Consider the following 16,164-nt stretch of genomic DNA (forward strand, 5'->3'; position numbering starts at 1 on the left):
TGGGTCCTTTGGCCTTGCAGGCAAACGCCTTAAACACTAAGCCATCCCTCCAGCCCTCCTTCCTATTTTTTTGTCCTTTTTTTTTTCAAGGTAGGGTTTCAGCCGGGCGTGGTGGCACACGCCTTTAATCCCAGCACTCGGGAGGCAGAGGTAGGAGGATCGCCGTGAGTTCAAGGCCACCCTGAGACTACAGAGTTAATTCCAGGTCAGCCTGGACCAGAGTGAGACCCTACCTCGAAAAACCAAAAAAAAAAAAAAAAAAAAAAAAAAAGGTAGGGTTTCACTTTAGCTCAGGCTGACCTGAAATTCACTATGTAGTCTCAGGTTGGCCTTGAACTCATGGGGATCCTACCTCTTCCTCCCATGTGCTGGGATTAAAAGTGTGTGCCACCACACCACGCTCAGCTTATTTTTTTATTTATTAGAGAGAGAGAGGGAGGGAAAGAATGGGCACACCAGGGCCTCTAGCCACTTCAAATGAACTCCAGATAGATGTGCCACCTTGTGCAGCTGGCTTACATTGGACCTGGAGAATGGAACCTGTGTCCTTACGCTTCACAGGCAAGCACCTTAGCCACTAAACCATCTCTCCAGCTCTTTTTGTCCTTTACTTGTTTATTGAGATAGACTCTCCCTATTTAGCTGGGCGTGGTGACACACACCTTTGATCCCAGCACTTGGGAGGCAGAGGTAGTAGCACTGAGTTCAAGGCCACCCTGAGACTAGAGTGAATTCCAGGTCAGACTGAGCTAGAGTGAGACCCTACCTCAAAAAACAGAAAAAAAAAAAAATCTCCCTATTTAGTCCAGGCTGCCTTCAAATTTGTGATCCTGCCTCAGCTGCCCCCTAAGCATTGAAATTACTGGCACGTACCACTTTTGGTGGAAGTGTTTCCATCCATAGCCCAAGAAAGGAAAACCTATCCTGGTTAGTTCCAGGCTTTCCACTCCTCCATGTGAATTGCTTCTCCCTCACAGGAGGGGGGTTTAGGGTAGGGCAGTTCTGGAAAACTGGGATACATCATTTTGGCCTCTACACTCCTCCCTTCTCTATCCTTTGGGAGGCAAAAGACAGGAAATGATTGCCATGAATGTGGCATGATTTTTACCAAAACAGTGTTTTGTAACTCAGGCCCCATGCTGTCCACATCTGTTTTCCTGTCTGATACCAGCCAGGTGGCCCTCCCTCCTCCCCCAACCCTTCACATGACTGCAGCATTTGGAGTCTCAGCCCCTGGCTGCTTTCCATGTTCCACTCCTCTGTCAGAACCCAGGCATCCTGGCCTCCAGCTGAAACCACTGCTTCTGGCTTCCCCCAACCCTGGCCCCGTGACTCAGGCCCTCTGAGGGAACCAGCCCTCTTGGCACTTAGGGGCTAGGTGGTGACATCAGAATTGAGGGGATATAAAAGCTTCGGGGCAAAACAGAATTGAAGATACACCCTGACAGTGTGGCCTTCGATCCTGAGGTCCTCTCTGCCTCATACCCACAGATGTCCAGTGACAGATTGACACTGCGGCAAGGCCTATCCACTGGTGAGGGGCTGGCTGGTGTGGGTCTGGGGAGGAGGGTGACAGGCTGGGGTTTGGAGTGCTTTAACACGATTGCGCAAATGCAGGTGGGGAGTGAAGATTCCGGGGTCTGGGTCTGTTTTCTCCCTCTTCTAGTTTCATTCTTCTTTCAGGGTTTTTGCATGTGTTAATAATATTTGTTTTACACGGATCTTTTCTCTGAGTGTTGGGAATTATTCCATCTTTATTCCCTGAGCTGAGGAAGTAATTTCCTCCTTTTTTTATTTTTTATTTTTTATGAGGTAGGGTCTGTAGCCCAGGCTGAATTGGAACTCACTCTGTGGTCCCAGGCTGGCCTCAAACTCTCAGAGATCCTCTTAGCTCTACCTCCTGAATGCTGGGATTAAAGGTGTGCGCCACCAAATCCAGCTTCATTTCCTCCTTTTCGCCAGCACTTTATTCATTAACTGTTTGTTTCTAGCACCTTGCTGGCCACATATGTGTCTCGTGTGCTGGACCATATTGATTTTTTTTTTTTTTTTTTTTTTTGTCGTCCAAACCAACCACAACCAGATGTAGGGCATTGGCCTGTAACCCCAGCTCTCAGGGTGGAGAAGACAAACAGCGTGGATTGGGAACACGATACATAACATGGACTGGGAAGCCAGTAGACAAGACGGGTATTATTCCTTCCTCTTTCCTTTTCCCATCTTGGTCCTTCGTTGTGCACTCCTATCCCCAGAAGTTCTGTCCAGGAGGGCAGAGATTCTGGAAGGCAGGCCTGACAGCTTTTACCCATTCATTCCTTCCCTTCCAGAAGCTATGCTGGGCTCTCCCTGCCTGCTGTGGCTCATGGCCACAACCTTCTTGATTCCCAGAGCTCAGCCCTTAGCTCAAGACTTTGAGGAAGAGGAGGAGGAAGATGAGACAGTAAGCACACCTTTGCTGGCTGTTCGCTGTGATTACGACCGTTGCCGCCACCTGCAGGTGCCCTGCAAGGAGCTGCAGAGGGCCGGCCCTGAGCCCTGTTTATGCCCAGGACTCTCCAGCCCAGCTCAGCCACCTGATCCTCCGCGTCTGGGAGAAGTACGCGTCGTGGCCCAGGAGGGCTGCGCTGTGGTACACTGGTGTGCCCCCTTCTCTCCTGTAAACCACTACCGGATTCTGCTTTGGGAAGGCAGTGGGGCTCCGCAGCAGGGCGCCCTCCTCAACTCTACAGTCCGCAGAGCAGAACTGGAGGGACTGAAGCCCGGGGCCACTTACGTGGTGTGCGTAGTGGCTGCTAATGATGTTGGTGAGAGCCATTTCCCAGAACCCGGTGATGAGGCCCGCAAGAGCCTGGCTGGCCCTTCCTTCGGGCCCTGCGGCCAGTTTACTGTACCACCCAGACCCATCACGCTGGTCCATGCGGCCATGGGAGTGGGCACAGCCCTGGCCCTGCTGAGCTGTGCTGCCCTGGTCTGGCATTTCTGCCTGCGGGAGCGCTGGGGATGCCCACGTCGCGGAGCTGCAGGGGAGCTCTGATGAGAAACAAACCCCGTGCAGTAAACTGCATTTTGGAGAGCCTAGCCCGCTCCCAGGAGGAGTACAGGCCTGCTCCCACGTAGCACCAGCCAAAGAGCCATGCCAGAGCAAGGCCCAGGCAACTGGACCTGAGTGAGGGCTGAGAGCTTGTTAGTCACAGATGGGTCACTATTTTTCATGCTGAGTACTAGGATGGAGTGGGAATTTCTCCTTAAAGGGTCAGAGAGGAATGATTTAGGTTTTGCAGGGTACAGATGATAAAATTGTGGGTTGGGGAGATGGCTCCGGGGTTAAAGGCACTAACTTGTAAAGTCTTCATGCTTGGGTTAAATTTCCAATACCTATGTGAATACACAAGTCATGAATTCCAGACCAGCCTGAGACTACAGAGTGAATTCCAGGTTAGTCTGGGCTACAGTGAGACCCTAACCTCAAAAAAAAGAAAAAGTTCCCTTAATGCCTGCAAGTTTTATATTCCCCTTCTATAGCCTGGCCAGCATTCTTGGGGAAGACTGACAAACATTTCACTTACATACCCCCATGTAAGAGAATCAAACTGTCTACAAGTTCCAAGAGATACCTTCATTGGTCTCAGAGGTCACCACTGCCCTCATTGAATATATTATTCTTTGCTTTGGGGTCCTCTGGTCCTTACAGTCTGATAATGTCTTAGCTTTAATTTCAGTATCACTCCAAGAGTGCTCTCAAAATTAAGTACGATCAAGAGAGAATTTGGGAGGTGTGTCTAGAAGTCATAGATTGTTATTAGAAAAATCTCATAAATGGAGAGATGGCTTAGAAGTTAAGGCACTTGCCTGCAAAAGCTAACCACCCCCAAGTTCATTTCCCCAGTAAAGCCTGATGCAGAAAGTGGCACATGCATCTGGAGTTCATTTGTAGCAGCTGGAGGCCCTGGTGCACACCCATTCTCTCTGTCTCTCTTCTCTCTACTGCTCTCTGCTTGCAAATAAATAAATAAATATTTAAGCCCTGTGTGGTGGCACATGCCTTTAATCTCAGCACTCAGGAGGGAGAGGTAAGAAGATCACTGTGAGTTCTACGCCAGCCCAAGAGTACAACGTGAATTCCAGGTCAACCTGGGCTAGAGCCAGACCCTGCCTCAAAAACTGTGTGAGGGTGGCGGGGGGGCTGGAGAGATTACTCAGTGGTTAAAGGCATTTGTTTGCAAAACAATTCAATTCCTCAATAGCCATGTAAAGCCAGATGCACAATGTGGCACGTACATATGGAATTCATTTGCAGTGGCAGGAGGCCCTGGTGTGCCTATTCTCTTTCCCTCTCTCAAATAAATTTTTAAAAATTTAAGAAACTAGTTGGAAAAAAAATGGATTAAGTGGAGGAGAGATTTGGGAGGGAGAAAAGGAAGGGTGGTAGAAGGGGATTACCATATATATATATATATATATATATACATATACATATACATATACATATACATATACATATACATATACATATATATATATATATATATATATATATATATATATATATATATATATATATATATAAAATACATGACACTCTGTCTGTAGTCCTGGTCTGCCCTGGAACTCATGGCAATCCTCTTACCTCTGTTTCCCCAGTGCTGGGATTAAAGGCATGCACCACCACTCTCAGTTTGTATGTTGTGTTTGGTTTTCCGAGGTAGAGTCTCATTCTAGCCCAGGCTGACCTGGAATTCATTATGTAGTCTCAGGGTGGCCTCGAACTCACAGTGATCCTCCTACCTCTGCCTCCCAAGTGCTGGGATTAAAGGCTTGCATCACCATGCCAGGCTTCAGACCCTATCTTTTTAAGATTCAGGAAGTTCCTAATAGAAAAGGAACTCATTAAGAGTCAGGAAATAGGCTGGGCGTGGTGGTGCACACCTTTAACCCCAGCACTGGCAGGCAGAGTTAGGAGGATCGCCATGAGATAGAGGCCACCCTAAGACTTCATCTTGAATTCCAGGTCACCCTGGGCCAGAGTGAAACCCTACCTCTAAAAAAGAAAAGACCGTCTCATAAAACTAAATAAGATGTACCTTCCAGATACATACATACACATAGATACATACATTTTTGTTTGTTTGTTATGAGGCAGGGTCTCACTCATTCTGTAACTCTAGGCTGGCTTCAAACTTGTGGTGATACTACCACAGCTACCTGAGTGCTGAGATTAAAGGCATGTACCACCATTCCTGCCTCTTTTACAGGCAGCTTTTGGTTTATTTCAGGGTAGGGTCTCACTCTAACCCAGGCTGACCTGGAATTTACTCTGTAGTCTCAAGGTGGCCTTGAATTCATGGCAATCCTCCTACCTCTGTCTCCCGAGTACTGGGACTAAAGGCGTGTGCCACCACACCCAGATTCATTTCTTTTTACAGAAATATTATTTTTTAATTTTTAAATATTTTTTTAAATTGACAACTTCCATAATTACAGAAAATAAACCATGGTAACTCCCCCCCTTTACCCTTTGCAACTGCACTCTCCATCACACCCCTTCCCCCTCTCAATCAGTCTCTCTTTATTTTTTGTTTTTATTTTCATTATTTGTTTATTTGACAGAGAAAGAAGGAGAGAGACAGAGACAGAGGATGGGCATGCCAGGGCCTCTATCCACTGCAAACAAACTCCAGAGGTGTGTGTCCCCTTGTGCAACTGTCTAACTTAGGTCCTGGGGAATCGAACCTGGATCCTTTGGCTTTGCAGGCAAATGCCTTAAACACTAATCCATCCCTCTCACCTTTTTTTTTTTTTTTTTGGTTTTTCAAGGTAGGGTCTTACTCTAGCCCAGGTTCACCTGGAATTCATTCTGTATTCTCAAGGTGGTCTCAAAGTCACAGTGATCCTTCTACCTCTGCCTCCCAAGTGCTGGGATTAAAGGTGTGCACCACCACATCCAGCAGTCTCTCTTTTATTTTGATGCCATCATCTTTTCTTCCTATAATGATGGTCTTGTGTAGGTAGTGTCAGGCACTGTGAGGTCATGGATATCCAGGCCATTTTGTGTCTGGAGGAGTGCATTGTAAGGTGTCCTACCCTTCTTTGGCTCTCACATTCTTTCTGCCACCTCTTCTGCAATGGACTCTGAGCCTTGGAAAGTGTGATAGAGATGTTTCAGTGCTTAGCACTCCTCTGTACTTCTTCTCAGCACTGTGGTGCCTTCTAAGTCATCCCAAGGTCACTGCCATCTGAAAAGAGAAGCTTCTCTAACCAAAAGTGAGAATAGTATTAATATACGATTATGAAAATTAAGAGAATGCTTACCGGGCAGTTTGGAGAGCATAGTGTATACATTTAGCTAGACACGGGCAGACGTTACACTCCTAGGGCTCATGACCTCTCCTGCCATAGTTTTTCAGTATTGGGCATGTATTCCCTTCTATGGAGTGGCCTCCAGTCCAATTAGAGAGCAGTTGGTTTCTCCCATAACAAATATGCCACACTATTGCACCCATTGGCACATTTGGCCTGGCTGGTCAAATTTAAGGCTTGCAGTGTCCACTGCTATATATCTCCACTGGTGATTTCTCTTTCCCATGGAATTGCATGCAGCATGGCTTCTTCCAGCTTTCTGTCAGCTGGTCTACATGGAGAAGGTTTTCAGCTCAGCTCCAGCAGGATTTCTCAGTCACCTTGCAGTCCAAGTATGTGGAGTCTTCAGCAATAGGGTTTTACCACATATTCCTAGTGGGAAACCAAGAGTCTCGGCAATGGTCTGTAATGTTTTGGGGAGTATCAGGGACCTCCCTGGCCAACAACTTACTGGAAAGTATCCCATCTTTGGCACTGAAATTTTTCTAGTAACAATCTATGACTTCTAGATGCACACAATTATCCAAAAAGGTAGGTTTCCATATGACTTATTCATACCCTCTTAGATTTTGATTAGCCCTCCCCCCATGTTTCCTTTACTCAATCTCTTCTCCTGACCTCATTTATGCCTTTCCACCCTCATTAATCTGTTCTTCTAGTTACATATAAACAATACCATCCTCTTAACAGAAATATTATTTGAGATAGAAAGAGGCAGAGAGAGAGTTGGGGGGAGAGAATGGGCACACCAGGGCCTCCAGCCACTGCAAACAAATTCCAGTTTCATGTGCCCCCTTGTACATCTGGCTTATGTGGGTACTGGAGAATCAAACCTGGTTCCTTAGGATTTCTGGGAAAATACCTTAACGACTAAGCTATCTCTCCAGCCCCCTAATTGCACTTTTCTTAAACATACTTTTCATTTTTTATTTATTTGTTTGAAAGAGAGAATGAGGCAGAGGGAGAGAGGGGGGGGAGGGAGAGAGAATGGGCACACCAGGGCCTCCAGACACATGCGCCACCTGGTGAATCTGGTTCACCTGGGTCCTGGGGAATCGAACCAAGGTCCTTTGGCTTTGCAGGCAAGTACCTTAACTGCTAAGCTATCTACCCAACCCCTAATTGAATTTTTTTTGTTGTTTTAGTTTTTCAAGGTAGGGTCTCTAGCTCAGGCCAACCTGAATCTCTCTCTGTAGTCATAGGCATAAAGAGGCATATGCTTCAGAAGTTCATTTGTAGTGGCAGGAGGCTCTCATGCACCCATACTCTCTCTGCCCACAAATAAATAAAAGAACATTTAAAAAAAATTGCCAGGGCCGGGTGTGGTGGCACACACCTTTAACCCCAGCACTTGAGAGGCAGAGGTAGGAGGATCACAGTGAGTTCACAACCACCCTGAGACTACAGAGTGAATTCAAGGTCAGCCTGAGCTAGAGTGAGACCCTATCTTGAAAAAAAAAAAAAAAAAAAAATTTCCAGGCATGGTGGCACATGCTTTTAACCCCAGCACTGGGGAAGCAAAGGTAGGAGGATTGCTATTTGTGAGGTCATCCTGAGACTTCACAGTGAATTCCAGGTCAGCCTGGGCTACAGCAAGACCCTACCTTGAAATAAACAAATTCAGGACTGGATAGATGGGTTAGCAGTGAAGGTATTCCCCTGTGAAACCTAAGGACCCAGGTTTGATCCCCTAGAACCCACATAAGCCAGATGCACTAGGTAGCCAATGCATCTGGAGTTTGTTTGCAGAGGTTGGAGGTCCTGGTGCACTCATTCTCTTTCTCTATCTGCCTCTTTCTCTTCCTCTCTCTCTCAAATAAATAAATGAAATGTATATTTTTAAAAATTCATGTGTGGTGGCTCATGGCAATCCCAGCACTTAGGAGGCCAAGGCCATAGGTCTGCCACGAGTTTTGAGGTCAGCCTGGGCCTCAATTTCAGTATAGGGTAAGACCCTCTCTGGGGCTGGAGAAGGCATGAAAATGTTTGGAGTCTTGGAAAATGGGAGTTAACTAATGTGAGAGAACAATCAGGACATTCTGGGCTGAAAACTGACATTTGCAAAGGCCACTGGGAGAGACAGGATCTGTTTCACAGTACACTAACCTGGTAAGGGGAAGAAACTGCCCAATAGCTACCAACCAGCATTATTTTTTATTTTTTGGGTTTTTTGTTTGTTTGTTTGTTTTCAAACTAGGGCCTCCTTTTTGCCCAGGCTGACCTGGAATTCACTATGTAGTCTCAGGATGGCCTCGAACTCATGGTGATCCTCCTACTGCTGCCTTCCAAGTTCTGGGATTAAAGGCAAGTGTCACCAGGCCAGGCTTATTTTATTTTTTAATTTATTGTATTTATTTGAGAGAGAGAGAATGAGGCAGACAAAGAAAGAGAGAGAAAATGGGTTTACTAGGGCCTCAAGCCACTGCAAATGAACTCCAGACGCATGTACCACCTTGTGCATCTGGCTCATGAGGGTCCTGGGGAATCAAACTTAGGTCCTTTGGCTTTGTAGGCAAGTGCCTTAAATGCTAAGCAATCCCTCCAGCCCTTTTTTGTTTTGTTTTGTTTTGCTTTTTTCTTAATGTTTTTAAGCCTTTAAGTTTACGTTTTTCAATACAAGCAAAACAGTGAAATGTTAAGTAGATGACCATATAATTCATAAAAGAAAGAATGTAACTAATCTAAAATGACATGACAAGAACCTGGGTGTTTTCAAGCTCTTGCTGAAATAATTACTAGGTAATACTGATATTGAGAAATGAAAAGTGATCTGTGAAAAATATACATGTAAGGCTGGAGATGGCTTAGCAGTTAAGGCACATGCCTGCAAAGCCTAAGGAACTAGGTTCAATTGCCCAGGACCCACGTAAGCCATATGCACAAGGTGGCACATGCATTTGAACCTTATTTGCAGTGGCTGGGGGTCCTGATGTGGCCATTCTTTTTCTCTCCCTCTCTATCTCTGCCTTGTTCTCTCTCTCAAATAAATAAAAATAAAATTTAAAAATATATAGAGATGTAAAAAAAAGCTAATGCTAAAATTCAACATGTTAATGTTATCAACAAGGTAGCTTTATATTTGTTTGGTCAGGTTTCTTGGGCCTCTTCTCTGGATAAATACCTTGTGACTACAAAGGAATAAAAGGCCACTAAACTCACTACTGTCCTCAAGGCTTTGAACTAGTTGGGATAATGTGGCAAGAAGAAAAAGTCGGTATGTAGTACTATCCCCAAACCTATTATTGTTATGACCATAGCTTCACGGAGTTCTTCAGAAATGAGGATGGCAAAGCATGAAAACACAACAGGATCCATACTGTTAACTAAATTAAGATAGTCTGGTTTGGGTGGACTACTTTCTGGCACAGTAAAACCCCATCTAACCCCTCCCAAGAATACTAGGAAACTGGCTCCATAAGCCATCTGAATAAAAGCTAACATGGGAATATACATCTTTGTTGTGACCATGACCAGTGGTATAGCAACAAACGGCATTAGTCCTGCCAGTGCTACGTACAGTGCTGGCTTTGGACTGTCACGTAGGTAAGTGGTGGCACTTGGTGGCCTAGCAGAAAGGACTGCTTGCTTCTGATTCTTCTTAAAGCTGCATGGCTATGTATGGTAGCATTGTGTTTTGCTCACCAACACTTGAAATGATGGGAAAAGCCAAGGCTGTGGGAACAAATGAGAAAGGTTCTGCTAGAGAGTTGTCTTGGGATAAAGTTTATCTATTCTGCTAGTTCTGAGCCTCACTATGTAAGGGTATTGCAGTATCTTTGAAGATGCTTGAGCAAACCTCTGGATGAAGTGAAGCATATTGGCCTCTAATAAGGATCTTGCTCAGGAGGATGAAAACAGTTCTGATTTGATATATTTTTGCAACTAAAAAGGGCTGAAGCCTGAACCATGTCGTTGTCAGCATTGCATGGCGAGCTTGAAAGACTTTTTTTTTTTTTTTTTTTTTGGTAGGATCTCACTCTTGACCAGGCTGACCTGAAACTCACTCTGTAGGAGTGCACCACTATGTCTGGCTCCTGCAACTTTTAAACTGGAGGAAATGAAGACAGCTTCCAGAGTTTCACACTGCTTTACTCTTTAAAACTTAGAAGAGTGCGGCTAGAGAGATGACTCAGTGGTAATGGTTCTTGTCTTCATAACTTGCCTAACAATCTGAGTTCGACTCCCCAGTGCCCATGTAAAGCCAGATGCACAAAGTGATACATGCACATGCATCTGGAGTTTGTTTGCAGTGGCTGGAGGCCCTGATGTGCCCATTCTCTCTCTCTCTGCTTGAAAATACATAAAAATATTTTGAAAAATTAGAAAGCCGGATGTGGTGGTGCACTCCTTTAATCCCAGCACTCAGAGGCTGATGTAGGAGGATCGCTGTGAGTTCGAGGCCAGCCTGGGACTAGAGTTCCAGGTCAGCCTAGAGTGAGACTCTCCCTAAAGAAAAAAAAAAAAAAGCAAAACAGCGGGACGTGGTGGCGCACGCCTTTAATCCTAGTACTCGGGAGGGCAGAGGTAGGAGGGTCGCCGTGAGTTTGAGGCCAACCTGATACTATATAGTGAATTCCAGGTTACTTTGGGATTGAGTGAGACCCTACCACAAAAAAAAAAAAAAAAAAAAAAGTACGATCCACCGTCGTCGCTGCAGCCAGGCGCCAAGTTTGGTGAGTTTTCCCTCTGTCGCATGCTTCCCCGGTTCTAACCGCGTACGCGAAGACCTGGCAACAGAGCAAGGCAAGACCTTTCTGGCTCTCTGCGGCACCTGTCCACACCCGCCCCACGTGACCAAACAGACCGAGCACTTCCGCTTCCCTTCAGCTCTCTTTTCCTCGCTGTTCCCCGCCCCCGGGTCCCGAGTGCGGTGAGTGCCTGAGTGCCCCGCCGGGACTGTCGGGCCGAAGTTGCCACGCGCTGACCCTTCCGACCTTCCTTCTCGTCACCCCAGGTCTCCGCGGAAGCGGTGGTGGCGGCGCCATGGCGGAGCTGACGGCTCTCGAGAGCCTCATCGAGATGGGCTTCCCCCGGGGACGCGCGTAAGGAGACCCCCAGCTCTGGCCCGGCCTTTGCCCTCGACTAGCCCGAGTGTCACCATGGCTGGCGGGCTCTATTGTCGGTGTTTCTGCCCTCAGGGAGAAGGCTCTGGCCCTCACAGGGAACCAGGGCATCGAGGCTGCGATGGATTGGTGAGCAGGCCGACCCGGTGACGGAGAATTGAGGGCTTCTGGAAAGGACAGCCACCAGGCTAACCTCTCTGCCTACTTTTCCTGCCAGGCTAATGGAGCACGAAGACGACCCTGATGTGGACGAGCCCCTGGAGACGCCCGTTGGACATATCCTGGGACGGGAACCCACCCCAGAGCAAGTTGGCCCTGAAGGTCCTGACTGGGAGACATCTTGTGATTATTGAGGGCCCGACGGCAATCTGAAGGGGTAATAATACTGGTTGGTTGTTTGTAGGGGCTGGGTCTGCTGCTGCTGGAGAAAGCAAACCCATTTTAACTGAAGAAGAAAGACAAGAACAGACTAAGAGGTAAAGAGGGATATCACCATTTTCTTTTCTTTTTCTTTTTATTATTTTTGTTTTGTTTTGTTTTTCGAGATAGTGACTCACTGTAGCTTAGCCTGGCCTGGAATTCACTCTGTAGTCTCAGAGTGGCCTTGAAGTCATGGCGATCCTACCTCTGTCTCCCTAATGCTGGGTCTAATGGCGTGTGTCACCACGCCTGGCTCTTTTAATTTTTTGAGAAAAAGAATGAATGGGTGTGCCAGTCTCTTGCCACACCAGATGTATGCTTCACTTTTTGCATCTGGCTTTACATGGGTACTGTGGAATTGAACCCCCGGCCATCCGACTTTGCAAGCAAGCAAGCAAGCCTTTTACTGCTGAACCACCTCTCTAGCCCTTGTTTTGTTTTAAGACAAGTTCTCACTTTGGCTTAGGCCTACCTGGAACAAGCGTTATGGACCAGGTTGCCTTGAACTTAGGTGGTTCTCCTGTCTCTCCCTCCCCAGTGCTTAAATTTCAGGCCTTCACTACCATACCCTGTGTTTTTTGAGACAGGGACCTTCATAGGTCATGCTGGCCTGGAACATAGTGTGTAGCCCAGTTGGGTTCAAACTCAATCCTCTTGCCTCCTGAGTTCTAGGATTACAGGCATGGACCACCATGCACAATTCAGCCCATAGTCCTGAGTGCCCTTTCCATTTGTCTCCAAAACAAACTTGTCTGGTCAAAGAACCTTGATCTTTCTACATTTCCTCTGTCCTTTTTCTTTCTCTCTAGACAGGCTCAGCCTCCAACTTCTATGTACAGTTGCAGTTGAGGCTGTCCCTTGACCTCCGGATCCTCCTGCCTGCACCTTTCAAGTGCTGAGGTTATAGTCCTACACTGCCATACCTGATTCTCTTTGTGCATTTGCCTTTATGTGGGTACTGGGGAATTGAATCTAAGCTAGCAGGCTTTGCAATCAATGCCTTATATTTGTGATGGGAGAGACCGCATGGGGACCAAGCACATGCACCACTTTGTGTATTTTACATTATGTGGGTACTGAGGAATTGAACCCCAATTCAGCAGACCTTTGCAAGCAAGTGCTTCTAACCACTAAGCCATCTCCCCAGCACCCCCCTTTTTTTGGATGTAGGGTCTCCCTCTAGCCCAGGCCAACCTGGAATTTACTATGTAGTCTCAGGGTGGCCTTGAGCTCACAGTGATCCTCCTACCTCTACCTCTCAAGTGCTGGGATTAAAGGCATGCACCACCATGTCCAGCTTTTTGGATGTTTTTGAGGCAGGGGCTCACTCTGGTCCAGGCTGACTTAGAACTCACTTTGTAGCCCCAGGTTTGCTTTGAACTCACAGCAGTCCTCCAGTCTCAGCCTCCTGAGTGCTGAGACCACACCTGGCTATTCCTTAGTTTTGTTTAGAAACCCTTGTTGAAAACTCACCTTCCCATTCCATGTCCATTTCTCTTGGGCTTTTTGCTTGCAACACAGAATGTTGGAGCTAGTGGCCCAGAAGCAGCGGGAACGTGAAGAAAGAGAGGAGCGAGAAGCACTGGAACGAGAAAAACAACGCAGGAGACAAGGGCAAGAGCTGTCAGCTGCACGACAGAAACTGCAGGAAGATGAGATGCGGCGAGCTGCTGAGGAGCGCAGGAGGGAAAAGGCTGAAGAGCTAGCCGCCAGGTCTGCATGATGGCATGTTGACTAATAGTTGAGAAGGGAATCAAGGCTACTTTGCATATGTCTGACCTGTTTTCCTCCTGTGTATGTTTCAGACAACGGGTTCGAGAAAAGATTGAAAGGGACAAAGCAGAAAGAGCCAAAAAGGTGGGTGATTGGGGTGACAATAGGTGTGATGGAGTAGGTGGATTAATTTCCAGTTTCAGAGGGAAAGCATGGACTTACATGATTTGTTTGGTGTGTGTGTGTGTGTGTGTGTGTGTGTGTGTGTCTGTGTGTGTGTCTGTGTCTGTGTCTGTCTGTGTGTCTGTCGTCCTTCTGCCTCAGCCTTCCAAGACCTGAAATTAATAGGTGTGAGCATGGTGTTTTGTTACTTTGAGGATTTAAACTAGGTCTTAATACATGCTAGACAAGTCCCCAGGACTGTTTGGTGGTGGTGGGTCAGTGTCTGATGGATGTTTTACTTTGTTCTTCAGTATGGTAGTAGTGTGGGTTCTCAGCCATCCCTGCCAGCAACAGAGCCAGGTGCTGTTCCTTCCTCTCCCAGCCAGGAGCCACCTACCAAGCGGGAATATGACCAGTGTCGCATACAGGTACTCATTTTGATTTTTTTTTTTTAATTTTTGTTTATTTTTTATTTACTTGAGAGCGACAGAGAGAGAGAGAGAGAGAGAGAGAGAATGGGCGCGCCGGGGCCTCCAGCCACTGCAAACGAACTCCAGATGTGTGCGCCCCCTTGTGCATCTGGCTAACATGAGACCTGGGGAACCGAGCCTTGAACCGGGGTCCTTAGGCTTCACAGGCGAGCGCTTAACTGCTAAACCATCTCTCCGGACCCTCATTTTGATTTTTGTCTTGCTCTTGGAATCCCTGTTAACCTACAAGGTACCCAGGTCAGACCTGTTTTCAGTTAAGTTCCCTTTGCCAAATCTCTCCCTTCTTTGTAAATGACTTGTAATTCTACCTCTGCTTCTCTAAGGAAAGATATCAAATTTCACCTGCCCAAGTCTTATTTAAATTAATACCCTCTTACTCAGCTGTTGCCCTTTTACTTGTTTATAGTGCTTTCATTACATTCATTATATAGCTGTTCTAATAATGTACTCATCCAAATTTTTATTTTTTAATCTTGTCCTTGTCTTCTCTTAAGAGGAACTGGAGCCCTTTCTTCAGTACTTAGTAATGCTGAGCATTAGGTAGTGTTCATTAGCTCCTTTAAATACCATTTGTGTTGGTTCATCCAACCTCTGAAAGGAAGGAGGGCCAGCTTTAGATCTTCCTTTCCTTACTTGGGTACCTCACTCAGTTTTGTTTTGGAGACAGGGCTTTGCTGTGTAGCCACTGCTGACCTCAAACTGCTAGTGATCCTCTTGCATGTATCTTCCCACTGCTGGGATTACAGGCATGTACTACCATGCCTGGCACAGGTTAATTAATTAATTGGTATTTGAGATAGGTCTCAGTTGAGGATAACCTTGAACTTTTGATCCACCCTTCCCCCCCCCCCCCCCCCCCCGCCTGACCTGGAATTCACTATGTTGTCTCAGGCTGGCCTCAAACTCAGGACCATCCTCCTACCTCTGTCTCCTGAGTGCTGGGATTAAAGGTGTGAGCCACCATGCCCAGCTCCCTTCTGTCTGTTAACTCTCAAGTACTGGTACCACCTCTCATACCTGTTGGTGATATAACTCACTCATTTGTGTGTGATTGCAGGCTCTGGTGATTGAACCCATGGCCTTGTGCATAGTAAGCAAGTGCTCTTAACACTGAACTATATCTCTAGGCCTCTCTCACTCTCTTAGCCTCCCAAGTGCTGGGATTATAGGCTTGAGCCACCACACCAACCCCTCAGTTGTCATGCTCACAATCCTGGTTATCTCTCTTGTCTTCCAGGTCAGGCTGCCGGATGGGACCTCATTGACCCAGACATTCCGGGCCCGGGAACAGCTGGCAGCTGTGAGGCTCTATGTGGAGCTCCACCGTGGAGAAGAGCCTGGAGGTGGCCAGGATCCTGTGCAGTTGCTCACTGGCTTTCCCAGACGGGCTTTCTCAGAGGCTGATATGGAGCGGCCCCTGCAGGAGCTGGGTATGGCATATGGGATGAGGAAACAGGACTTGGGAATGGAGGGCACTCTTGGAATAAGTAATGTGAAGCAAAGGGACTTTGTGGAAATAGAGCGAGACCAGGAATTTGAAGGACAAAAGGCAAGTTTGTGACTCAAGCCCCTATTCTTCCCATCTTCAGGACTTGTGCCTTCTGCTGTCCTCATTGTGGCCAAGAAATGTCCCAGCTGAGGGGCCTTCATCCCACCGTCCATCCCTCTGACCTCTTCATCTTTGATAAGGCACTGACATCACCTTCCTAATAAATAGACCCTTTGAGTTCTATATATGCCTGGCTCCTTCCTGAATGACTGTGACAGAAGGAAGACAGAGAGAAGCTGAAGAGAGTAGATCCTCTTCCTCATCGTTAAATTTGCAACAGAGAGCCAGGCATAGTGGCACACACCTTTAGTCCTAGCACTCAGGAGGCTGTGAGTTCGAAGCCAACCTGATACTACATAGTGAATTCCAGGTCAGTCTTGGCTAGAGAGAGATCCTACCTCAAAAACTA

At 46.9% G+C, this 16,164-nt stretch overlaps 2 protein-coding genes and 1 pseudogene across 3 annotated transcripts; 2 read left to right on the forward strand and 1 right to left on the reverse strand.

Moving 5' to 3' along the window:
* The first annotated feature begins 1,402 nt into the window (after positions 1-1,402).
* Positions 1,403-3,878, forward strand: Lrrn4cl (LRRN4 C-terminal like). 2 transcript variants are annotated; one of them, XM_045137890.1, is made up of 3 exons: positions 1,436-1,534; positions 2,084-2,190; positions 2,328-3,878. In XM_045137890.1, exon 3 carries the CDS (start codon positions 2,333-2,335, stop codon positions 3,032-3,034), a length of 702 nt encoding a protein of 233 aa, XP_044993825.1. In that variant the 5' UTR covers positions 1,436-1,534; positions 2,084-2,190; positions 2,328-2,332; the 3' UTR covers positions 3,035-3,878. The 2 variants fall into 2 exon arrangements, with proteins under 2 accessions (XP_004656497.2, XP_044993825.1); XM_004656440.2 differs by lacking the exon at positions 2,084-2,190 and having other exon boundaries at positions 1,403-1,534.
* Positions 3,879-9,416: 5,538 nt separating this feature from the next.
* Positions 9,417-10,173, reverse strand: LOC101612168 (annotated as a pseudogene).
* Positions 10,174-11,160: 987 nt separating this feature from the next.
* On the forward strand, positions 11,161-15,938 carry Ubxn1 (UBX domain protein 1). Its single transcript, XM_045160416.1, has 10 exons — positions 11,161-11,227; positions 11,312-11,399; positions 11,496-11,549; positions 11,638-11,741; positions 11,824-11,896; positions 13,362-13,553; positions 13,646-13,697; positions 14,027-14,143; positions 15,444-15,636; positions 15,796-15,938. Exons 2-10 carry the CDS (start codon positions 11,341-11,343, stop codon positions 15,843-15,845), a joined length of 894 nt encoding a protein of 297 aa, XP_045016351.1. The 5' UTR covers positions 11,161-11,227; positions 11,312-11,340; the 3' UTR covers positions 15,846-15,938.
* The last annotated feature ends 226 nt before the right edge of the window (positions 15,939-16,164 follow it).

This window comes from Jaculus jaculus, chromosome 1 (genome assembly GCF_020740685.1).
Source record: "Jaculus jaculus isolate mJacJac1 chromosome 1, mJacJac1.mat.Y.cur, whole genome shotgun sequence".
Taxonomy (NCBI): domain Eukaryota; kingdom Metazoa; phylum Chordata; class Mammalia; order Rodentia; family Dipodidae; genus Jaculus; species Jaculus jaculus.